We start from the raw sequence: 26,316 nt of genomic DNA on the forward strand, positions 1-26,316 counted from the left end.
CAGCGTTGTTGAGGAGTCAGGCTTTGTGGCCGTCATGAACGCTGCTATGCCAGAGTACGTTGTGCCGTCGCGAACAACGTTTTCCGGAGCAATAACTCTGGAGCTCTACGCTTCAAAGAAGCAAAACTTGAAAAGCAGCCTTCAGGTGGTGATTGACCGTGGAGTAGAGGAAATTTCAATAACGACAGACAGCTGGACATCGTGTGCTAATGAAAGCTCATTTCAACTGCATGTGAGTGCACTGGCATGTACAAAAATGGTGCCGCAAACTTGGTGCTCTTTCTGAAAAGCGTGATGAAGGAGTGGGCACTTCCTGATCCAGGTACGGTACTGTGTTGGTGTATGTTGTCACAGGCAATGGGAGAAATTTCACTGCAGCAATTACTCAGTCGTCTTAGATAGGCACAAAATGTTTTGGGCGCACGCTGCAGTTGTGCATGAGTGATGTCAAGCGGGATGTACCTGGATTTTTTCAACTGTGCATGAAGGCTAGCGCTATCGTTGACTGCTATAAAAAAAAGCTCAAAGGCTCGGGCGCGCATTTTGGAAGTACAAAGGAAAATGAAGCTGAATGCCCTCGAAGTGATGCAAGATGTTCTGACGCGCTGGAATAGCGAGCATCAGATGATGTAGTAATCATCACCAATCACCGTGGAGCTTTCGGAGTGTAATGGGGTTGATAACCTCACTGCAGCTGAATGAAAGCTGATGATTGCCGCTGTGAAGGTAATCAATCTACTCGCTCAAGCCACAACAGAGCTATCTGGGGACATATTTCCCACGTTGTCCCAAGTCAGTCCATTGCTGGAGAGCACTGGCACTGCACTTGCTCGACACGTAGCTCAATCAAATGAGTCGTCGGCAATTGCTTCAAGTGTAGCATGCAGCATCGAGGCAAGGTTTCCTGGTGTCAAGACATCTGAAGATACAGCCCTAGCGATGTTCCTAGACCCAAGATTTCAAGGGGCCATGCAGACAAAACACAAGTTTGGTTCATTCGACAGATTGCCTCATTGGAATCATATTGACCACACTTTTAACGTAAACTTAACTCAAATAAGCTACAAAATTAAAAAAAAAGGGAATGGCCATGCGGCCCAGTAGGTCATTTCCCGCTACAGAACCTATGATGTCATATGTGCCAGCTCAGCGATTGGCTGATGCCAGCAAAATCAAACGCAAAATTTGCACTTACATTTAGAGCACATTCCTAAGGCCCCCCAGCACATACGATGTCATTGCAGACATCACGAAACACACGATTTGGCGGGAGAATCAAAATTTTAACTTAAATTGATTAATTTGTCAGTGAATAAAGCGTTGTTTGCTTCCTGACAAGCGCTGGGGGCACCACAAAACACGAAATCTTTCGAATAAAACAAACAAATTTTGTCTGCATGGCCCCTTTAAGGATGCCTGCTACACAGAAAGGGCAGGGAAAAAGTGGGCCTGCTTTGTTCTCACCAGAGCAGCAGAGGGAACACTGCAAGTTGCATGCTGTGAAACATCAAGTGAGAGTAGCACAGGTTTAACTAGCTCCAAAGATGCTTCTGTGTGTGCTTCTGTTAGAATAACATCATATTGAATAATAACTTATTTTGAATAACATCATATACCAAAATGCTTCCAAACCCTGGGACATCCTAATTAGCAGGTAATTATTTTTGTAACCAGGTTGAAATTTATTTGTACTTTGTACAACTTCTTGTACTCGATAAGGCAATCCTGAATAAGGTGTTTACATAATCTGAAGAGCATTGTATTGCATTACTAGCGTGAAATTTCCATCGATTGTACATGAAAAAAGAAAAAAAGAAAAACGGCAGGGAGTGAGGGCAACCCATAAGAAAACTCAACTCGGCAGTGAAAGGGTTAATTATCACTTAAAAAAAGAAACTAACTTCCAATCGAGCACTTCAATTCCCATGCTGGCATAGTTGATGTAGCCACCAGCCCTCATAAAACGATGTGGTTTTTAATGAAAACAGCAATTCTCATTGATTCGTTCGACACCAAGTGTGGGAGCGTTATAATGCAAAACAAAAAGAGGAGAGAAAGGGAAGTACCGCTTGGGGCACACACACCTTCAAAGGTGGACCAATATAGAGGTGGACCGGCTCCACTTGCGGATGTAGCACGCCTGTGCTCGACCACGTTTCTCCAGGGTGGCTGGACCCAGGCCTACTTTGGCTGCTTGCTGAGCACGACTGATCTGGTATTGTAGCAAAGCACTGAAAAGTAGGATACCACAGGCATTGCCATTCCCTAGCTGGTCAGCCAAGCTCCGAGAATAACAAATCAGAGAGAGAACCGTGCACTGAAAAAAAAAAAAGAAGAAGAAGAAGAAGAAAATTCCAGCACTCTCGCACAGAAGCCATCATTGACCAATAACGATGCCAAATACACAGCACTTGCAAATATTCTCAGCTTCTTTGAGCCTCTGTTTAGCTGCAAATTTTGCACCCACTGCTGCTTAACTGCAATCCACTGAACTGATGCCACAGGTGATAATGTCATCAAAAGATCAAAAGTCAATGTGACATCTTAACTGGAAGTGACATCCGTAAAAATCAGGAAGAAAAATCCTTATGATGATTCTCACAGTAGTGCTTTGCTTTTTGAGGCTAGAGCAGGTTGCTTAAAGAAGAGCTTTGTGGGGAAGTAATACACAAAGTGATGGGGTACCATGCGTGGGTTGCGGAAAGGCAGTACGTACAAACAATTTGGCACATTGCGCTGGATTGCGATTGTATCCATTCAAATTTATACGCGGTAAATACTCGCCTTCCCAAAGCTTTAAAGCAGCACAGAGACAGTAAACTTCAAGGCTGTTAGGTGACTAAAGGAAGGTAATGATGCCGGTGTAAGAAGGGCACAGAGGGGAACACACATAGCCTAGGACAGCTACCACTGGTATTGGCAAAAGTTCCTTTGGGCAAGCCATTAATAGCACCGCTACAATTAAACATAGCCAGATTCTTTGGTGTGATGACTAATAAAATTACACCCCCCCCCCCCGGGGATACCACTAGCAGTCAATCAATCATTCATGGGAAGCCTGTTAAGACGGAAACACGCGACGGACATCATCACAAGCAGTCGTGAAACCTTGTACACATCACTTCAATTAGGGGGGGGACTTGAGGGCCAAAAACTTGCCAAAAAAATCAATTTTTGGTATTAATCTTAGTTGGAGTCTGCAGGTCCCATAGAATGTCCCTGCAAAATATTATAGCTGTACCTTAAGTATTTACGTGGTGTGTTGGGGCAGGTTTCACCTCAACGAATTTTTGATTAAACGAAATTTTTCGCATGTCCTGCCAATTTCGTTGTAGCGGGATTTGAGTGTATTTTATATGTATTTTATAAGTAGATAATGAAAAAGTTGCCGCCCGAAACAGAATGGCATAACATATTGCACAGCTCTAAACTTACACCACACAGACAACAACTGGCTGCATATTTGTGCTCGGGATGTTAAAATACGTTTCATGTGTAAATCTCAAGCACATAGACTAACAAAAATAACAAAAATGTCCTCAAGACCTGTGTCCCCCTTTAAAAGGGGCCATGCAGACAAAACACAAGTTTAATTCATTCGAAAGATTGCCTCATTAGAACCACACTGATGCCACTTTTCACGTAAACTTCGCTCAAATAAGCTATATAATTAGGGAAAAAGGGAATGGCCATGCGACCCACTAGCTCATTTCCCGCAACAGAACCTATGATGTCATATGTGGCAGGTCTGTGATTGGCTGAGGCCACCAAAAGCAAATGCAAATTAGACAGGGCTTGCGAGCTTGCCGAATGAGCTATTTGTGCTTTTTAAATTAAGGGCACATTCTTTTTATAGCAGAAAGAATGGTGGGGTAAACAGTGGAAATTACAAAGTACTGATGCGTACTGCTGTTGGTACTGCGTGCAGTATGCTTGTTTCAGCTGCATAGCACTGCGGCGCTTTGGGGTTGTGTCAGACGACACTGGCTGATTGGCGTAAGCGACGGTGTCTTCCGTGACCATATTTGTCGAGCGAACACCGTGTTTATTGAAACGATTATTTTCTACCTTAGCCAAAATGAGCCAGGTACAAATACGGTCAAAAAAAAAGCAAAGGAAGAAAACAGCCCTTTGTGGTATGGTAGCGCCATCTAGGTTTAACAGTAAACGAGGCCCCGCAATCGGTTGTAGAGCGGTACTTGTGATGTCATTGCAGACGTCGCGATAACACCCGATTTGGCGGGAGAATCAAAATTTTAACTTAGATTGATTAATTTCTCAATGAATACAGCATCGTTTGCTTCCGGACAAGCACTGGGGGCACTCTAAAACATGAAATCTTTCGAATAATTCAAACTTGTATTTTGTCTGCATGGCCCCTGAGTAAGTTGCAAGTAAGTTGAGTTAAGTTACAAGTAAGCTGAGTAAGTTAGAACTGAAGAGTATGCAGTGCCACAAATCGTTACAGTCAGCAAGGGTGAGGCCTGCGCATCGCCTCTATCATGCTTGGCCCCACTCTTTCCCGTACGAGATGCAAACCCCCACCAACCTGCTTGGCCCCGGCCCCGCATCTCCCCGCACCGCTGTCGGCCCCCATGATGCCATCGACGTTGAGCAGCAGCAGCTCCTGGCCCATGGGCAGCAGAAGCCGCCCCCTGCCCAGCAGCTGAGGGGGCTGCGCCCCCGATGGGCACGAGTAGCTTGCGTGCATCGTGTCGTCAGCACCACAGTCCATCGGGGGGATGCCCTTGGAAATCCGCGGAGGCTTGGTCACCAGCGTCACGTGCCACTCCTCCTCTTCCAACCTGGACGTGGAACGCCATCCTTGCCAGTGAGTGCTTTTCAGAGCGACAGCTCTACGCTACATCTTTCAAGGTCATTCATCCCGTCGCAAGTGACCTTCAGCCGCTGGTGCACAAGCTGCTCTTATCGCTTCGCTTGCTTGGGGCCTCGCTGCTGCGGCACCATGTGACTAGGCTAGGGTGAAATGGCTGCTTCCCCTGGGCTTGGCCGCTCGGCACCAGCTGGGCCTTCTGTGCGAGCGCCTGAGCATGCGCGAAGCTTGTGACTAGGCGAGGGTTTCACGGCTGCTTTGCTGCGCTTGGTTCTTGAGTCTCGCCATCGACGGCACGCCGGCTGGGCTGTTTGCGGGCGCCCGCCAGCGCAAGCGAAAGGATGAACCCAGTCATCATCCAGTAGACATAACTATAGATGGTATTCGTTGAAAAGGTTAGCTGTCAATTTCTTGGCTTGGCAACACTGGAAACGGCCACAGACATGGCCGATGCGCCACGGTCATGGCACTGCTTGGGCAACTGCGCCCGCACGTCGAAGAAAAAAAAAAAAAAAGAAAAAACACCGGCGTGCGTCGTCTGCTTCGTTTCAACCCGATTCTCAACGGTGGTGTCAACAGAGATGTTATTTATCGCACTCACATTGGACCCGAGGCAATACTTTGCATTCGGTGAGGTAGAGTTTGTTGACGTGCATCACAGTCACGTGGTTAGCACGGTCAAGTACTGCCATCCCGCGGAGCCTGACGTAACCAGTGCCGGCGCACTCACATTGTTGCCTGCATGCACGCCTCGCCAGTGAATACAAGCAACAGGGCAGGCTTCAAAATCTCAAGCAAAGGCAAAATTTCATGAAACACCATGTGCATAGAAGTGTTGAACCTGAGCCGTTTTTTGTCACTGTCATCACTTTCGCTGTTATTGTTTATCCACAGACCTCTTTGAATGACTTCTAATTGCATTCGTACTGAACAAGCCGAATCTATTGTCAGTCCCCCAAATCTGCACCTGTTCTATTGTTGTGCTGTCACGTCACCTGCTACTGAACACTATGACGTCATTGTTGCAAGTGCCATGCTGAGATAGCACTGTGGCATCAGCTCCTACTCTGAAGAGCTGGGTTCAATTTATATGCTTTTGTACAAATGGATGTGCAGAGAAAAAAAGGAGAGCCCCTTGCCTACAGGAATGGCAAAACAAGCCGCACATTTAAGGTAAATCTTAGGGCCACTGACATGTCTGAGCAAACAAAAATCATAAATATCATAAATATTGGGCGGCACAGCTTTTTGTCCGTTGCAAAACATTGTCACCATACGTTACTCACGGGGTGCCCTTTCAGATGGGGATTATTCTCAGCGGAAGGCCATCGGCATCCCGCACATAATTTTTGGCCTCTGCTGAGCTTGGGTCTCCACATCACTCGGCCTACAGGAAAGCTGGGATGTCTTTTGCGCATGCCAGAGCAGTACCGATTGGGTTACTCTCAGCGTGCACCGCATTATTAGCTGTTGACAAATGTGCCGCAACAACACGTTCCTTCTGGAAGCACAACCTGTCCTCTACTGCAAATCAAATGGCTCTTCCCTGCTAGATATGGCATTGGCAGACGTTATAAGTCTACTGATTACACACTGTCCCCCTTGGCTTTGAAACAGAGAGTTTGCTCTTCACGTGGGCCAACTCATTGTGTCAGGTGGCTCGATTTCAAGCGGAGCCACCATTTTACGAGAGTGCCAGCCAGCAGTGTCTGGCATAAGAACTCCTGCTCAGGATATAGGGCATCCTATACTGTGCTCAAGCTACCCTTCCCTAGTGTAGGGCAATTTGCAACGATGCAGCACCAGCAACCACCATGCCAGATGTCTGGTGTTTGGTCTTCAGTCGGGCCAGCCCTACGTGGTTGCACCCCGCCGCAAGGGAACCCTGCTGACATAGTTGTCAAACCTGTGCATTGCAGGAACTGTCCCAAGACAGTTGCTACAAATCACGAAGCATTTTTGCTCTCAAGAAGTTACTGACATGCTGGCCAGGGCAATTGGCTGAAGGTTTGCCAATTGCCAATGGAAGTGTTAGGGCTTGTTGATTCATATCACCAAAAGAAAACAGCACTCAGGACGGGGTAAAAATTTGCATGTAGCCTCCTTTTTCCTTGCCTCTTTCAACAACACTTTGACGCTTCTGGGACTCAAAATTATTTATTTCGATAGATCTGTTTTAGCTCAGCTGTGCTCGCAAGAATATCACTCATCAAAGATGATGGACCTCTTGCTCTAGTTGCAAGCTACAGCAAGCATAGCTCACTAAAGTACTTCAGAGTACTTTTTTTTTTTTTTAAGTGCGAACAAGGCTCCCGTTTGGGGGGCTGAAATGACATTTCTCTTGTGGTCGGCGTCTTATTTTTATGCCTTCTATGACCATTCCTGACCGGACAGGCGTCCGTCAATGCCTCGATTTTGTGTATAGGTGCCCCAAAAATTAAACGAAGCTTGGAGATTTTGAGGGGATTTCTTCACCATGTGCCTAGCCAGCAACCTCTAGGCGAATTTTCAAGAAAGTCATTCTGGAATAAAATTGGGCCGCACATATTCTATTTATGCTGGCAGCTGCACAAAATAGAAATTATTCTAATTTCAACGAAGACTTGCTTTGCTTACTTTTTAGGGCACCTGTACCTCAACTGCAACACAGTTGGACTCAAGCAGCCGAAGACCCAAAGTGGGCATCAGCGTTTTTGTGTTTGTCTTTTAACTGGCACTCGACAACTGTTTAGACCTCATTCTTTCCTGCACGGGAGAAAGCCTCCACCATTGAAGGTGAAACAAAGAATGCAGGCAGCATATTGCTCGCTTCACAATTATCAGCAACGATAAGCCAAACAGGAGGCCGTGTTGGTGTGAGACTTGTACGAGTGATACGCAAGTGATGCCTCCCTCTTGTGCAGGGCATTCCTCGGGACTGAAGATGGGTCCCACCTGGAGTAGCCGGTGACCAGGACCCAGTCTGGATTGGAGACCCACTGGCTGACGCTGAGCCGTAGTTGGGCTCCCAGGCTCTGCCCGCCAAACAGTGGCACCTCGCGGGTCTGCGTGGAACAAGGGAAGGAGGGTGGCAAGGGGTGCCAGAGAGTGAGCCACCCCAGAACTGAAAGGAACCTCCAGCTTTTTTTACGCTGAGGAATACAGTGAAACTCGTTGATACGTTTTTCATGGCAACCAGTAAATAAAACGTATTTTGCGAAAATTGTATGGCCCACAGATGCTAGAAAAGGAGGAAAATATGCGTACTCAGTCAGCAACTCACTTTCACTGAGCAACATTGAAGCAGCTGGTCAATATGTGCTGCACTTTTGTCTTTTCAATGTCTTTTCAATGTTCTTATGAGATGTAAAATAAGAAGCTGCCGGTATTCTTCACACTGCAGGACACCGTTTTGCACGACAATCAGTCTTGCGCCTTAAATTGGTGAAGTCAGCCGTCGGACGCTTGGAAGTCTTCAAAGATGAGGAACAGCACAGTGTTGTCCACTTTTTCACGTATGACTGGCCCGTCGACGTTCACTCCCGCCACTCTAACATCGTTGAACCACGTAAGCAGAATGTTTTCTATTTGTTCATGCTTCGCACCTTGCGTTTGTTTCACAGCAAAGCCAAAAACTTGCAGCTTTTTCATGCAGTAAGCGTCGCCCAAATTTCCATAAATATCCTATCTCTAGCGGCTGCATTCCTAACGCAGGAAAAGCAATCGCAAATGTGTGGTCTTTCTGCTGATTGTTGTGCTAGTTCACGCAGCGCTAGAAGTGCCTCCTGCAACCTTGTTTTAACCTGTAGAATAAAAGTTTCAGTTTATTTTATATCTTTAGTACCTATATTGACTTCCCTGACTCTTCTACCTCCTTTAATTGGCCTTAGATTTTCTACTAGCATACCAGTCACTGAACTGTCGCATGTGCACTTGAGTGAAGCTACTTTGACTTCATAGACTTCACTAAGCTTGATACAATCAACAAACTTCACAAAATAAAGTGTACAAAGCCTGTCGTGGCTTAGTTTCAACTTAGCGAATGAATTGCAACGACCTGCCGGCGGCCGCTGACTAAATGCTATGTCGACTGATTTTGTCAGAGGGTCGGCGAGCCGCACAGTAGCGCAGTCAAGCCAAGCCTGCTCAAGTAAGTGTCACCCGAAACATCATAAGAAATCGGCAAGGAGGATACGAAGAGGAGGACAGCACTTTCGAATTAATTTTTCTACTAAATAAATTGATGTAAACGCATCGAGAGTGGTTGAAACACGGGCTAGGGACTCCAGACTACAATCAGCGCGAGTGATCCCGCAATGTTTACAAATCACTTCAGTGTCCCTTAAAGGCCAACTGCACTCAAATTTCACCTCGACCAAATTTATTTTTAATGTGTAGTAAGTACCCCCAAATCAGCTGGGACACGAGTGGTAGCCCTGTGAAACGCCTCGTTAATCAGTCAGAAGCGTTTAAAAAAGCTCCTCCACAGACCACGCTGCATCTGCCGGCGGATCACGTAAACAGCCATGACGCGCCTGTGACGTTCCAGATGACTGGGGCTTCTTCCTCTAGCCAGCCACGCAGCTGGAGAACCGGTTAAGCCGTGCTGCGCAAGCTTCACTCATGTGCTGCCCCGTGCGCGTGTAGAGCTTGCGCACAGTCTTGCTCCTGAGTTGCTGACTGTCCGCCCGCTCGCTGGATGACTGCCACGTCACTGCAATGGCCGCACTTTCATCGGTTTCGGTTTCAAAAGCCACCGATTTTTGCTGACCACTTGCAGCTTCCACGCACGTGTTTCAGCTGTTGTATTTTGCATGTTGCTTTCTTTTTCTGCAGACTATACGGACATAGGGTTTTCAAGAGGTCAAAATTTTGAGTGCAGGTGGCCTTTACGCACCACGAAGCAGAAATAACCATGATTGGTCGCCTTTTTCCTGTGCACTTTCAGTATTGTGTAACCGCCGCTCCTGCATAACCTGCCCTGAGTCAACACTGACCCTTTTCGTTACGTAGAAAGGCCAGCAAGATGTTCCTACCATGTCGTGTTCTAATCTCTTCTTACGGTTGTCCTATCAAACACCTTGTCAAAGATCACAATGGCACGCACCTAAACACTTTCTTCCACTTTCTGACTTTGTTTTCCCACGACTAAGAGATTTTCAAAAAAAAAAAAAACATGAACTGTTTGCTGCAGGCAGTTCTCTTCATTTCCTTTTCACTCTCTGCATGTCCACATTTTTACTCATTTCAGGAACTTGAAGACTTGGCTCCGCTGATGAATGCATCAATCGTTAAAGCTATACCACCATATGACACTGCATTGAAGCACTGGAGCCTAAAAATTCCAAATGTTCAGCACAGCATATGGTGGTTTCTGTTTACGCTAAAATATTTACTATCCCTTTGTAAATAAAGTTACGAAATGTTTCATCTACTTTTCATAATTCAGAGTTCAGAGTGAAGTTGTAAATTTTACAGAAAGCCCATCTGCTGTCAATATCTTGGCCTCTAAGAGACAGAAATGGACCGCTTCATGCCTGCCTGCCAGAATAAAAACTCTAGTTCTTCCCCGTTTCATTCAGCTAATTCCCTAGTGTAAGGGTTGCAGGCGTCAGCGACGCTGCAAATTCGAAAGCGTAAGAAGCCGCGGTTCCCTGAAGGGCGCCTGAAGGGCTTTCTGGCAGCCAGCCTGTCAACAGCAGGCGGCCTTTGGATCATGCCGCCTGCGCGGAGACGAATTGTATTGATCCTCAGCTGGGCGATATCATTGTTTTGAACGGCGTGTTGCAAAGCACAGTACGAGCGTGGGAAAGCGTGGGTCGGATGCTCGATGTGCTTTCCGTAGATATGGCGGTGGTCGCTTCGGGGGCCGTCTGCGCGCGCGTTTAGCCAGAGGGACGGTTGTAAAACAAAGTGGCCCGACTCGCCTCTGATAACGGGGAGCAAGGGGCTGTCAACCGTGCTTTGACGGCGGCCGATTTTGGGCCGTGGTTGGGTCTTTGTTGGCCCGCGCGCACACTAAGGAGGTGCGAAGATGGTTTGTTGGGAATGCGACGCCGCGGGGTTCGCGCGCCCCATATGGTTTCTGCCGAGGATCGCCTGTGAATGGCGGGGAGCCTTGAGGGCCCGCTGCGTTCGTTAAGAGAAACGGATACGGGTCACCCCGTGTTTGTGGTGGCGGTCAAACTTTGGACAAGGCGTTATACGCGTAAAGTGCGGGCGTGGGAACGGGCAAGGGAGGCGGCGTGCGTAGAAGCTTGCCCCGGGCGCTGCCACGTGTTTCCTCGGATGTTTGAGTGTTTGTTGTATTTGTTTGGTTTACTTTTGATCTCTTCCTTGTTTTTCTTGAGAGAGAGAGAGTGACCAGCGTTTGAGGGTTACGGAGGGGCGTTGCCCACCGTAGTTTAGGCTCGGATTTACTAATCCATCCTATCAGGTGCCCAGGAGATGCCGATTGGCCTGTGTATCGGGGGTGGGGCATAAGTAACCCATTAAAACCACGAGACACAAGGTCTCGGGGTCGAATCCTCAGGGTTTAATGTGCTATGCACGGCCGGCGTATTTCCGGGCTAGCCAGGTCAGGCTAGGGAGGATCTCACCACTTGGGTAGTCTTAGGTCAGGGTCCGTTGCTGACGGGGGTGCCGCGGGCACAAAGTCTTAGCTGACCTAGGAACCCACTTTATTTCTTACTGTCTACTTCAGTCTGTAAATATCCTGTATGTCTTCCGTGTAAATATACAGTTTTAAAACCCTCAACAACTCTCATCGTCGTCGTGTCATCAGTGCCGTCACCATCAGGAACCAACGCAGACCATCAGAAGTCTTCTACACGCCCCAACATCGGCGCATCGAAGCAAGTAACAACGAACCGTAAACCTTTACTCCTAGGAAGCATGCTCAATCAGAAATTACAAACGTGTTTTGTTTCATGTGTTCCTTCTTAGCAGAGTGGAAGGGCACTGAATTTTTAATATCCTATGCTTTTTAACTCTTTCGCTACCGCCGGAAAATTGACTAATTTTAGGGGTCCAAGAAAACATTTTTTTTCCTGCAAAAAAATTGGTTAGGCACTAATTGCAGGAGCACAAAATGCAGAATATTTAACGGCATTTCTAATAATACCAGTTTTTTAAAGGTTTTTATATATCATAGTTGTAAAAAAAATATCAAAACCAAAATTTTTGTAAAGTTGTCGAAAAAAATGATAAAAAAGGAGTTGTGTATATCAAACCACCGGTAGTAGAAAAAAATTAGAATATACATTTTGTAGGAAAACATTTAAAAAACACACCCTAGAAAAAATGTCGACTTGCGGGGAACAGTTTGTAAGATATAAAAAAAAAAATGTTAGCATGCACGGTGCTCGTGTCATGCGGTGAAGCCCAACCTCCAATTCAAAATGTGCAATTTCGGGTGGTTTCCTGGAATAAATCTGGCGGTTTGTCATTATTAGAGGCACCAATTTGCCCCCACATAACATAAAAACATCTTGTCAATGGCTGACTTTCCATTTACAGCGAGCACAATATTTGGGACAAGCACGCGATGTGGAAAAAAAACATGCATGAAGTTGAAAACGGAACGCCGTGGCTGATGCTTGTTGTCGTTCACGGTCAGTTATCTCTCAAAACATAAAGCTGAGCTTTATTATCATCTTCTTACGCGCAATTGCAGCCTTGCTCGCAAAAATGAGGTACAATGAACTAGAATCGTGCCCTGCGATCTTTGGCCGAGTAGCAGTTGCGCGCTGAAAAAGATCAGCACAACGAGCCTCCTCTATTGCAGCGCCACCTAACATTTTTCAAATGAAACAGTACAAAAACTTATCAGAAACTCTGTCCGAATAGACAGTTCAACTAAGCAGCAACATTAGACACCCGGATATACCCTCGCATGAAAACGAAACTGGAAGGCGAACAGCTGGCAGTGTAAGGCCGGTTTGAAGCGCTGTCCTCGGCGGAACAGATATCTGGCGACTGGGTGTGACCTTTTGACTTGCATCTGAAGTTCTTATCGCAGAAATCGGGTTAGGGTGGGGGGAAATCAGGAGCGCCGTGCTTTGATCGAGGATCAGTCGCGGACGCTTCAGGCGCCATGGCAGGTAGCCTTGAAGTTGGGTAACTGCGTAGTAGCGCTAAATATGAATTTCGCGATGCAGAAACGAAACCGAAACTGTTGTAAACTGTTTGCGAATGGTCCTGGGGTAAGTAGAACTACCACAGTACTTAGAACAACGTGCGCAAAGGTAATAAAACTGCCTAAAATCATAAAGTAGCTTTGCAACCAGGCACTGCTTGACATTTTCAGCCGATTTCTGGGATTATTACTGTCAGAGCGCGAACCTGACGATTGAAAATCGTTTGCTAGTTCTCCATTCACGCCCTGATAGCAAAAAACAAGCGCTGGTGCAGAGTAATTACGAGTTGTACGCATTCTTCGTTGGTAGCCGTGACGCGCGATGACCACGCTCCTTTTCCACACCCAGTTGATTCAAAAGCGTGTCAAAAATCACGTTTCCGTTGCAAAAATGAAAACAAAACTGATTTTGAAAGGCCATTTTCTGATCTAACTCCGAACAGCTTTACTTGTTCGAGAAACGCCTGGACCGCTATGAAAAGACGCTCCCAAAAGTATCGATCAAATTGATCGATTTTGATAGGCGCGGTAGCGAAAGAGTTAAGTCTCCCCACAGCCTTATTGGAGTCTACTTGATGGCAATTTCAGGTGGTCTGTTGAGTGAGGAACAACAATATGTGCCGGCCTTCCTTTAATTTTGAGCAGCAATGAAGCCCAGCTCCTACGCAAATGTTAAAATAAACCTCACACCTAAATGGTCCAATACCTCTCCACCTTCAAACTTGGTCCATTTTGCGCAAAAGAAAAATCCACTGCCTGTTGTAACCCCATCTACCCTTGCCCCAAGGTGGAGCGCGTTTCAAATGCATGCAATCTATTATTATGAGCACAGGTGGGGGCAAAATTCAGTAGCAGAAAAGCAAAAATTAAAGCCGCTCCATTCAATGTGAAAGCTCTCGGAACTGCAGAGTAGTGATTCACGCCATGATTCAGCGCCATTATCTGCTCACTGCTACCACCAATGCAATTCAAATTTCCCGCCTTCGCAGTTCTCGTGCACCCCCTACCTGAAACAGCGCCAGCGGCAGTTCTGTTCTTTTTGTGCTTGCTTTTCCTCCCGCACGTGCCGGTGTTGTGCGGTCACTTTTTTCCGCCTAAAACCAACCAATTACGTATATTTCGCCTCAAATGTACCTGTGGTTTTCTTTGCGCAAAACAGGGAGATGTATGACAAGTGCCAGCGGTTCATGAGTTTCGAACGCTTATGGCTATATAAACCGCTTGGCTTTCGAAGCCTCTGGGTTAGGCCACGACAACGAAACGCCATGTGGCTCTACTTAGGTCCAGCCAGCGAGCTACGATGACAAGTCGAGCCCCTAAAGTTCTCAGCACTTAAAAAAGAGAAGGGCCCAAAACAAAACTGCAGTGAAAATACTTGGCTCCCACGAGTTCTAGCAAGACTTCTTTTTCCGCAAAGTTTATTTTACGGGTGCAACGTCTCCCTCTGCAACAACGTGCAAGACACTTAGCAGCTGCAGCAAACAGCGCATGCTCGGTTCCACCTCGTTTCTCACTCCCGAACACCCCAATCATGCGTTCAGAACACCCCAATCAGAGAAGAACAAATGAGGGAGGGAGAAAGGGGTGCTACCATGATTAGCGGTTTCCCGGGGACGAAGTACCACCATTGGAGCAGGTAGCAGCACGTTGGAGGCAGCACTCGCAGTCGGTCAGGGTCGGCCACGTAAGACAGCAGCCACTGCCCGTCCGACAGGAAACCCAAGAACACCGCCCTGGGAGGGATGGGGGGGGCACCAGGGAACACGACCGGCAAACCGTCTCGGGCAACAAATTTTCGCAACGCTAATTACCAACGCACCAACATTGTTGCCAGTGTTCTCTCCAAGCCATCTCCAACCCCTTATTATAACCCTGTGTGAGCTGAATCTCATTTCGGCCATCCAAATAATCAGGCGTGATCCCACCACTACTCTCCGACATTTTACCTCATCCCTTGCATGAAGCGATTCGTCTATTTATCTGCTCCCTGCATCACCTGTCGTGCTCAACCTCACTTCTTTTGTCTTAAGCTTAGCTTGAATGCCTATCACTCTAGCTATGTGTGGTGTGTGACTGAATAGTAGAAGTGATGTTGATTGTCTTTTAGCAACAAATTTTCAACATATATGTTAAAACTTTTTAATTATTTTTGGCACCACTATGCACTGGTAAAGTGGTGTTCTTTGAACCACTGAACTTCGTTTTCTAAGTTACCGTTTTCTACATGAATATGTTTTGAAATCCGCAGCCCATGCTTGTACAGCTGGCACAAGGTGAGGCTTTTTGTCGGTCTTTCCGTCATCAGTTTCAGCCCTTACATTAGCGAGTGACATTCCAGGTGTGTTTGTATTTACTACGCAAATAGAAGTGTAAGTCGTAAACCAGCGACATCAATGGCTGACTGTGACAAAGGCACATTTAAACATGGCTGAAAGCCGGAATTTTACAGCAAAGCTCAACCGACCACATGACCATTCCAGCTTTTTGTTGAATCATCTTTTAAACTTAGAGGCAAGTGTGCCTGAAACCATAAATGCTTTGAGAGACAAAAAGAACAGAACAATAGCTTATGTGCTTACATGCGATTATAAATACACACGGAACGAACACATAAGGCTCGATTTGATGATTTTTTTTATTGTGGCGTTTAAAGCGCCAATGCTACACAGGCGATGAGGCGCGCTGTAGTGGAGGGCTCTGGATTAATTTTGACCACCTGGGGATCTTTAACGTGCGCCAAAATCTTGAACACACGTGTGTTTTCGCTTTTCACCTCCAGCAGACAAGCGGCCGCCGCAGCCGGGAATCGAACCCGCGCCCTCGGACTCAGCAGCACAACACCATGGCCACTGAATCATTGCAGCGGGTCACATGGGACTCAATGGCCCACACCTATGGCTGCCTACACGAGCCCCTACTGTCAGGGTAGAATTTCAGTCGGCTGTCGACACATGAAACATATCCACCATGTAGACTCCTCTGCCTTGTTCATTTCTAGCTTTACCTTTCAAGTGTCCTGTAGGCGTTAAGGGGCTGGTGAAGTGCTTTTCAAAAAAATTTTGTTGGGGGCATTACATTATGGTTTTCTTGGCGCTGAATTCGAAAAACATGTTTATTTTATGTGTAAATACACCCAAACCATCTTTTCTCGTCAAAACATACGACCCCTGCCCGCGGGCGCGGTGTGAGCCCTGGCTGTCTTTCGCGATTGGCTGGCAGCAGATGACGTCATATTCGGAAATGCCGGCACTGCAGTGACCACTCGGCCTGAAGATCTCATTCTGTTCCCTTTCAGATACAGGCCAGAAGGTCCTCTGGTGAATGGAGGGCTCACACAATCTTTCCTTGGAATAGGAGAGCGTGATGGAAGTATAAACGCAATAGGTTCGCTCGCGGTGAGCTTTAGAAAGGGGTTCTCCCCCGACGACTCATGGCCGACTTGTTTCTCGGGTGCAGGGAAGTTGCAGAGATATTGGTTGGCCGCTTTCACTACCAGCGCTAGTCACAATTCCTAGCACAATTTTTCAACCCACCAACATCCCCATCTTCGAATGTGGAACTTTTTTTTACATTTCGACAGGCGGCAACAAGCTCTGTGCAGCGGCCTGCGATGCGTACAGGCAGTGCGGCCGCCGCCACTTGCTGCGTTGCGCAGAGGTGCTGGTGCCGGGTCGCTGCTCAGCCAGTCTCCGGAACGTGGCATTGTTGCACATACGCATGTTTTAGAATAAGGGAGCCGAATGTTGGTTGCCCCCCAAAAGGTAGAGGAACCAAAGCGCAGCACGCTGGTCCCCGAAGAGCTTTAGAACGCCTTGCCCAACATCTCCAGCCGGCTCAGGTTGCACGGAGTCGCCGCTGATGTTGGGAACTTTAGGCTCAGCACCAAGGCAGATAGTTGGTCGCTGCTATCTCTACAATTGCGAATTACTATCCTTAACACAGTTTTTCACCACACTATCGTCCCCTTTCTTGCATGTGGAACCTTATTCCTACGTTGATAGTCATTCTAGCGATCGGTGCTGTGGTCATTCTTGTGCGCAGGTAACGCCATCCATCGGCCTCTCGCCGCATTTCATGCTCGGGCAGGTTCGTTTGCGGCCGTCGATGAGCCTCCGCGACCGTTCGGCGCTCCGCATCACTATACAAATTCCATCACCTCTTTCGAAATCACCTTGGATAACAATCCCTAACACAATTTTTCACCACACTACCATCCTCTTTTGCATGTTTACCTTGCTTTTCGCGACGGCCTTGATTCTGGACGGCAGCGAAGAGCGGTCTTTGCCGCAGCATATGTGGTGCGAACTGTTTCGTGCGCCGTACGGGCATACACGACCAGCGAGTGTGCGGAGCGCTTCCGCGCGCAGAAAACGCTTCATGCTTTCAGCTTGCTTGATTTCTTCTTCAAATCTAGCTATTCAGCTAAGCTGTCGTCACAGCCAACAACGTTAATCGGGAAAACGAGCAAGAAGTTTGGGAAGCCCAGAGCGGTCCCAAAAATTTTCTAATTCCCTTATAATAATGGATCGGGAACTTGGGGTGCCTCCGTATTTGTTTGAGCCAATCGCTTCGCGTATGAAGCACAGAGCACCCGATGACACGGCCGGCCCCGCGACTACTCGTGAAGGCAATGTAGTAGCCACGGGTGCTTGGGTAGGAAATCTCTGATATGGGAGTCGCTTTAGGGAATCACATAGTAGCATTACGGTTAAAAATTGACGCGGAAGCAAGTTCAGACAATGATGATTAATAAAGTGCAGATTACACGCCTGCTTAATTCGGATCTTCGCCCAGAAAACTGGGACACAGCGAAGCGGCGGCGCACGTCGCTGGCCGTCTTCCGAATATGACGCTACTTCCAGTCGCTGACTCTCAGTTTCTCGCTGTTCCGGCGATGCGGCAGGGAGCAGTGGGCGGGGCTTAGGGTCAACTTTAACGAAGAATACCGCTGCTCCCAAGCTAAAAATGACAAAAAGAACTTTACAGGCATAAACTGACTAATGTAATAATTGTAAAAAGCAGAGTTTTAGCCGGTTTTAAAAGCGCTTCAGTAGCCCTTTAAGGGGCTCAGCCTAACAGTCGTTAAGGGACACTAAAGGATGAATGACTTTTCGTTTTAACAGAAGGGTCACACTGATCACAACATTTTTCAATGCTGCTCCAGATTTCCTCTAAAAGTAAAGTTGCTTCGTTTATACAGAAAAATCAATCTCCCTCCGGCTCACAACAATGATGGTTGATGTGCGAATCTTTCTTGCGTGCGAAAATCAAATGGCAAACTGCCAAAGTCAAAGTTCAAGCGTCAACGATCAAAGTGAAAACTGCCTGCGAGTCAAAGTCCAAACTCAGACGACAGGAAACTAATCTCTCGCGAGAAAGCTGAGCGCCCCCCCCCCCCACACAAACACCCACGTCGACCATGCCAGAATGTTTCAATTTGATAGACGGCGGCTTCACAATGGGAGAAACCCAGGTTCGATTGTTACACCAGGAAGCGTGTTTTCTTGCTTCATCATCCTCATCGTCATCATGTGCCCTCCCATTCTGCAAAGTTGGCTTTCCTGCAGTGCATTTTGGTTATGACATCGCCATCAGTGAGACCAAGAAAGCTTCGCTTTCTTAGCACAGACTTATGGACAGCGTTTTCGGCACGCTTCACTTACCCACTCTGAAGCACGTGGTGAGGCACTAATCGGGCCAGGGGGCAGCTCTGGGTGGACAAGGAGGGCCGCCTGTGTCGCTCTCCCCAAAGCTGCAGCAATCGTAGCGCGGCCATAAGCATCGCTCCACTGGGCACGCTCTTTACGGAAAAGCCACTGCCCCCAGGTGCACAGCAATGCACAGCAACGCACTCCACGGCAAACATTTCTCCCCCCCCCTGGTTCAGGAGGACACCCCACACGTGCATGCAACAGAGCCGACATTCTTCTGTCTCAAACAGGGACTTTCTCATCAACTGCAGTAAGATCACTGATAGCCCTGCACTGAAAACCAAGAAGCAATTCTCACACAGGGACTTGTGATCACCTAGGCCTCCAATTTACGACAGCAAGTTTACCTCGATTTTTAAATGCAACACATTATCATCATTACTATCTGTAGATGAAGAGAAAACCGATTGTAATCGCCATCTGTCAAGTGCAACTGATCAGACTGTTTTGAAGGAAACAGGTGCTGGTAGCACGGTCTTTAGACCTCAGACATGTACATCAGCAAGTGAAGTGATGGCTTCTAAGCGCTTAACAATTTCTAGACTCACAATGGTGTCATTCCCTTCGACCACACTTACGTAGTTCTGCTAACTTTGGGCGAAAAGGAAATTGCCGAAGGCTTAACACCTGAGCATGAAGTCGCCAAAGACTGGGGATCCATGACCCAAGTACACCTAAACTTGGAGCAGAAGCATCCAAAAACACCACACAGAAGAGCCTGCCTTGCTTTTCACTTCAGTCGAAATGTCATCGCAGTAATCAACAAAACCAATAACACTAAAATACCGAGGCGCTCAGTTATGATAGGTAAAGCTTTGACTGCTTTATAGAAAGAGGCTAAAGTCAAGAATCAAACTGGCCTCTATATCAATTTATTGCCACGCCTAGTACCCAAATATGCCAAACTTAACAGCAACAACAGCTCGATAAACTGGAAAATGACGAATAAATACAAACTGTCTTCACTACCACCAGCCATTTTCCAATTTACGGCTTGCGATGTCACAAACTATGCAAGCGAATCAGTAGACTCAACAAAAACCCTATCTACAAAGAACTGAGAGCCGGCCTGCATTCCTTTTCCGAGGACGTACTACTATTCCCGGACAGACACAGGTATTCTAGGAGAGACATCTTGCACCTCGTTTTGCAGTTTTTGAAGGACACAAAACTTTGTGAACCTTGGTGATTTACAGTGAATAGTTTTAGATGCGACCGCATCTCATTCACTCGCCTTGTCCCTCCATACCGCGTTGTTGTCTGTCCAGACCCCTCCCCCTACACTATAAAAAAAAAATAATAGTTAGCGGCGCCCGGTTTCGATCCCACGACCCTGTGGGCGGAACACGAGGTACATGGTGCTCTTCCCACTGCGCCACAAAACCAAGACAATCAAATGCAATGAACGCGCCTTATATCCTTGACTCATTCAAACTACGTCAAGAAGCTACTGATACAACGCATGATAAGGCAATGATTAACACTTGCAATAAAAGAAAAGAAGCTCCCACTTACAGCAACAATGATGGTGTAAAGGTCGTTGCGACAGCGAAGCCCCAAGCATACCACTTAGAGAGATTGACCAAGATTGGCCAATAAAACATAATAATCATACGCGTTCCCGACATGTTTCATGCGATTTCAGAATCAATCCAACGGAAACACCAAGTGAACCCCACGATGCGTCGCATCTACACAGGGTTCCCCTCGCGGGGAGGTGGGCACAATTTTTAAAGAAATGCTGCTCTTGCGGGACAGTTCCTGTCACACCTGACAAGGCTAGGTTAGCCAGTTCGCTAAAAACTACTAACTCACTCACCGTCTGGACATATACACTTGTCAAGGTGTCCCTAGGGCGTATGGCCACTTTTGGCAGGCAGCCAGTTCAAGTGCTGCGAGAACTGACGCTTCCTTACCCATGATTCGTTATGTCAAAAGAGGCATTACCAAATGTGAGTGAAATTAGAATGAAAAATAAAAACACAAAGTCTACATTTGATTTAAAAGTAAGAAAAGTGCCTTTCATTACCACAAAAACACCGCGAAACCTACCGAAAGCCCAATCTTGTGTTAAAACAATGACTTCATTCACTTTTACAATGTCCCTGTAACTTTTCTTGCACCACATTTTTTTGTCAGCAGCTTCATCAGTCTGCCACAGTTGAAAATTTTGAGTTCTCACTACACAGTAACATGCTTCAACGGTACAGCTAAGCAGAAAACACAAAAGAGAGCCCAGAGGAAATACAAAGGGAAAAGAAAGCAAACTGACCTCCCGGAGAGTGAAGTGATGCAGTACTGAGCTCTTTTTGGCCCGCCTTGGCTGGGATCCGCTTGGTTGTGGCTCCTGTGCGCAATACAGGACATGGCCTCAGGGGCGAAGCCCCCACAGATACCAACACAGTACCAAGAAAGGCCACAAAGCAAAGATGGCATTCATTGAAAAGTTTAGCTGACAATTGAATTATTTGACAGCTAAACTTTTAGAACAGACAGCTAAGCTTGCCAAGCGACAAAATTATTTCTCCGCTTGGCAACACTAGAAACGGCCATGGACATGGCTGAAGCACCACAGACATGGCGCGCCTTGTGCCACTGCGCCCACACGCCGCAAAAAAAAAGAACACCGGCATGCGTCGTCTGCTCTGTTCCAACCCGATTCTCAACGGTGGTGTCAACAGATGTTATTAATAGCACTCACATTGGAGTCGAGGCATTACTTTGCATTCAGTGGGGTAGAGCTTGGAATATCCAACCTGAGTCCTTCAATGCCTTTCTGGTCATGAAACTTCGCCGTCACGCTATGGGAGAGCTTCGTTCGCTGCCGCGCCGCGGCGCTGGTGTCGATTGGAGGGCAGCCGGGGGCATGGTCAGAGCGCGTTTAGCAGGGAACGGACCACGGAGTAAGATAAAACAGACGCTCGCCGCATTATCAGCAGTGCACTTTCGCTGTAAGTGTCGTGGGACGCTCAAATGGACTTATCATTTTGTGAGTGGTGAAAAAATTTGGTGCGAACGGGCATGCTGCTACTGCGTTCCTGCCTGCCAGTCTGGCTACAGAGCAGCGGCGGCCGCCCGATGCCCTCCGATCTGCGGTGGCACCACTCGCGGTAGCCTTTGTCCCCGTACGAGACTTGGCCGGGAGTTTCATGACCAGAGAAGCATTGAAGGACTCTGGTTTAACACATATCATGTGCTCATAACAAACAGGTACCGCCATCCCGTGGAGCTTGACGTAACCAGTCACGGCGCACTCACATGGTTGCCTGCATGCGTGCCTCGCCAGTGAATACAACCCATAGTGTAGGCTCCTCTGAGAAGGATGGAACATCTCTGAGTGGGAACACAGAGGGTTGCTAAGCTCCGTAACCCCCCCGCTGCAATACCTGTGCAATGCGGGAACTTTCAGTTGACTACTTACTTAGAAGTGCGCCTAATAGATAGCCGATGTACCACTCAATAGACAATGCATTTGAAGGCCTTCAAAACAGCGGCGTAGTGCAGGTATTGCATGGCGAGAGTCCAAGCTTCCAGAACTGTGGAAATGGATAAGACTTGAAATTTTTACACGAAGCCTAACTGCAGAACATCGTGAAAACGTGCACAGTGCAGGAGCAAAAAGATCTCCATTGCGCTCAACTCAATTCAAGCAAAGCTGGCTGCGATGCAAAAGAAAAAAAAAAAAACAACAAACTTTTGGAGCAGAACTTAGAAAACCAAAATTATATTGTACTTTGAGAACAAAAAGAGCCATTCAGTAACTGAAAAGTCAATTACAGTACGTCTTATTAAGGGGACTATGAAGCAATAACAATCGGATGGCTCTTTCGGAATGACAAACATATGAAGTTCAACACAAACTAGATAGTTTGGAAATCCGAAGAAAGGAGGGGTTGTACTTTCCAGGCCCTTCCACAATAGCCCAAAGGCGTTACATCAGCCTGCCTGCGCAAACCAACTGATACCGGAAAGAACAAACGCAATGCAAAAAGGATTTGATTGATTGTAGTTTTTAACGCGCCGACGCAATGCAGGCATGTCGTAGTGGAGGGCTCCGGATTAATTTTGACCACTTGGCGATCTTTAACGTGCGCCAGAATCTCGTACACACAGCGTTTTTGCTTTTCGCCTCCACCAGAAAAGCGGCCACCGCGACCATGAATTACAAAAAGGATTTGTGGGTTTGCAAAATGACCTGGGGTTTAGACATACAACAGTGCTTTTTTTTTTTCCTTGTAAGAAGGCAATTAACGAATGGTAACAATATGAAAGCTGGCACGAAACCAGCAATGATTCACTGATGGTACACTATTGTAGCAAGCCTAAGATATTGGGAGCCTGCTATTTCCAACAGTTGTTGCTGTTATCTATGTGCTGACATTTTCAAGCAGTTTTATAGTTTTAGCAACAGCATGACGACATCACCAGTAAGGGTCACTTTGCCTTGCAGAACGCTGCACTCAAATGGCTGAAGCAGTGCCTATGCCGTTACATTATCAGTTCACCATACTAGGTTTTCCTGTTTAATTAGAGACAGCCCTACTCGCTGCTGCCAGATCACCACATCTGGGACAGGTTCAGTACGCCAGTTACTTTTGGCTGTTCCCTGAACAGTCAGTCACAAGCCAAGGTGAAAAAAGCGGTTGGTTTGAAACTGGCCTTTTTTTAATCCAGAATTCTCAAGCAATGGCAGCCTCAACGCATGGAAGGACTGATTATTTTAATGAGGCAAGGATTCAAGGTCAATTACTAACTTTGTAAGCATAAAACAAGAAATTAGACCAATTTTCCGCAGCTTACAACTGGCGTTTACTGTCTAAAAAGATGAGTGCAGACGAGTCCAGTTCCAGCCCCCATCTTCGATGCTTAATTTTAGCAGAACGAATATTTAATTTTCCAAGAAGTTACGTAAATGTGCTTTTAAAGTTGGTTCACCAGTTCTCCACGTGAGGTTCTTTTTTTTTTCCCTCTTTTCGCCTCGAAAATGTTTTTGCAGGTCCATAAACTATTTCACTTTCTTCCCCCATCTTAACACCTTCTCCACAAATAAAATCTTTTACTTACTCCCTTTCGCATCTGGACCTCTCCGCATTTGTCTTCTAAATCTAGATTTGCCAGAGCACCCTGCAATGGCCCCAAAAAAGCGTAATTACTCCAAATGCATTCGTTTGTCCTCAAACTTTTCCTATGCTTCAGTAGAGCTTTTTTCTAAGTGAGAACAGGCAGTGAGGTTTATTCAGTGTGTTAACAAATTTTCTGCCTACTTCTCTATGTTTGCAACACTGTGTTTGCCTCTCACCTCCATTGGAAAAATGGCAACTTCAGGCCGATTTCAAAGCCAGTGACTTAATGCGCAGCAGGACAGCCATGGGGATCCTTGGAGAGGTAAGGTTACAGAAAGTTGTCCACCTACAAGATTTGGACAGCTTCAGCAATTACAATATGGCATTCTTAACTAGTGCAAAAAAAAAAAAGACCACATATGAAAGTACGATTGCATTGACTGTTTCACAAGGTAACTTTGTACTTTTGGATTTGCTTGATATCTCTGAACAGCCCTTTCACTTGTTGATTAACTTAATTTCCTCCACTGTCTTTGCAATCTGCACCATGTTGTTGAATTTGCATCAGCAGTTACTACAGATTTCCACCCACACCTTTGTGGCAGCCGCTTGATCCTTCCAGGTTGCGAGAATTGCTAGTGGCATGTGCCGTTCAGTTACATTATAAATACTGTGTCCAAAATCACGTCACACATTCTTGAAACTGGGATTCTATCGCTGTGTCTGAAGGTATGTTGGACATACCATGACCCCAGGGGCTACAGTTTTGTCAGACATACGCGGATCACACAGGACGTCGGATGTATCCAGGATTGAAAGTCTGAAAATATGTTGGATGTACCCACTTAATTCCGGTACCGGCCCATCGGACGCACTTGATGGTGCATTCCAAACAGTCCAGAGGACCCACACAATCTGCCTCACAACTCACGGTGACAGTAGCCCGTCTTAATTTTTTACCCAACCGGCCAAACTGCTTCTGCTTAGTGACTAGTCAGTCACTGGTAATTATTTATTTGCTACATCTCGCTTTGCCAGCAGTTTAACAGTGACTCCGGTCAGTCAGTCAGCAGAATCGGTTAAGTCGGTTGGACAAAAATCAAGAAAAACTGCTCTAACCACAAGTTGTGCAGTAACACCTCTTGACTGCTCGGATTTCCCGAGTGCAATCGATGGACTGGCACTGGCATCCACCAGATTTTAAACTTTAATCTTCTAGTCCAAGGCAGGTGAGGAATACCTTTAGCTTCTACGATGCAAGTACATCCAATGTACCTTTGGCCTCTGGGATCCAGGTACGATCGAAACACCTCTAGACCCTTCGTGTTACAAATGACATCCAAATCTCTGGAGGCAGCAACATATAATCACAATGGAATGGCCGGTATGCGTCACTGTTAGTAGAGCTGAATGAAAATCGCCAAGCGATGGTGATTATCTTTCTAATAAGGCGAGGTATTATTATCATTGGAATACACATCCCGAAAGCTTACTTCAGACGCATTTAGACATGAAGGTGCAATCAAGACGAAGGATGTCCAAAATAAAGGCGAATACGTAACGGGTACCTTTTGTGTCAAAATACAGGTTACGTGATATTCTATACCAAGGCGTTTTCAACATCTCGCTGTGCTTTGTAAAACGCGCGAAAGTTGTGCGAGAGCTTGAAACCTTTCGTCGGCTTTTTGTACCGTACGCTACAGTTGAGTTAATGTATAAACGTTACCTTCGCCAGTCTCTCTCTTTTTTTTTTCTTTTTTGTCATCAAATGCATAGTGATGGAAACACCGCCAATGTGTACACGGGAGGAAATCAACAGCAAGACGAACGCATTTCGTTCCATTCTGCGCTATGTACGATTACCGTTGCCACGTTAAAGTGGTTGCTGCAACTCATTTTCGTAGCTGTTGCAAGGCACATTTATGGTCCCGTAAAGCTATCGTCACACATCTGAAAGCCCAAAAACGCGTTGGCTGAACGAGCGTCCCTAATCGACGCTGCGCATTCGCTAGCGGGGTTGGCGATTATTTGGGTACTGTCTACGCAGAACAAAATATTGCACATTAATAGTTACAGCTTTCAGAAATGTGTACGTCTGACGACAACATGTTAAAACTAACTCAATAACAACTCGTCGGCAAGTTACCTTACGAGGTGTTCGATCCAAAGCTTGCCGAAATCCAACCATGACGACGGCGGGCGGCTGCTTCAAATGATGGCGACTGCTATCTACGCGTTAAATACGCCGTACATGCAAGTTCTAACGTGAAGGCATTACTTCCATATTTTAGTGTGGTGTTTGCAGCGGCACTAAGAAAACTATGCGCCTCTACAGACGCGGTCCTGACTTCCCGCGTCTGCTTTGCAGGATGGCGAAAACCAGCCGTTGGGCCGGGAAGCAGGGGCCGCAGTTTCGTACGCAACAAATCCGTAATGTGTGTTGTGCGTTCTCAAATTTATAATAAAACTAAATAAAGATATGCAAGCCTATAGTTATTACTATTTTTTTAATTCAACTCAACATAAGACAAATTTGGATTGGCACCGCAACGCGAACATAGGCGGTCCTTTTCGAACGCCTTTTAAACTGCA

At 46.6% G+C, this 26,316-nt stretch overlaps 1 protein-coding gene across 6 annotated transcripts in view; it reads right to left on the reverse strand.

Annotated features, from left to right (window-relative positions):
* The window catches only part of LOC144169277 (uncharacterized), a 52,908-nt gene extending 26,804 nt beyond the window's left edge, over nt 1-26,104 (reverse strand). For 3 of the 6 annotated variants that reach the window (XM_077698352.1, XM_077698350.1, XM_077698351.1), the window contains exons 1-7: nt 25,871-26,104; nt 20,934-21,008; nt 18,614-18,702; nt 14,542-14,683; nt 7,769-7,878; nt 4,550-4,805; nt 2,085-2,231 (exon numbers count right to left, since the gene is read on the reverse strand). In XM_077698352.1, the coding sequence (XP_077554478.1) occupies nt 2,085-2,231; nt 4,550-4,805; nt 7,769-7,878; nt 14,542-14,683; nt 18,614-18,702; nt 20,934-21,008; nt 25,871-25,912 (861 nt within the window). In that variant the 5' untranslated portion in view covers nt 25,913-26,104. Of the gene's footprint in view, nt 1-2,084; nt 2,232-4,549; nt 4,806-7,768; nt 7,879-14,541; nt 14,684-18,613; nt 18,703-20,933; nt 21,009-23,960; nt 24,071-25,870 lie in introns of all 6 variants that reach the window. The other 3 variants (XM_077698354.1, XM_077698355.1, XM_077698353.1) reach the window with 3 other exon arrangements.
* Between the last annotated feature and the right edge of the window lie 212 nt (nt 26,105-26,316).

This window comes from Haemaphysalis longicornis, unplaced genomic scaffold (assembly GCF_048455015.1).
Source record: "Haemaphysalis longicornis isolate Haplotype H1 unplaced genomic scaffold, Haemaphysalis longicornis Haplotype H1 scaffold_2, whole genome shotgun sequence".
In the NCBI taxonomy this organism is placed as follows: Eukaryota; Metazoa; Arthropoda; class Arachnida; order Ixodida; family Ixodidae; genus Haemaphysalis; species Haemaphysalis longicornis.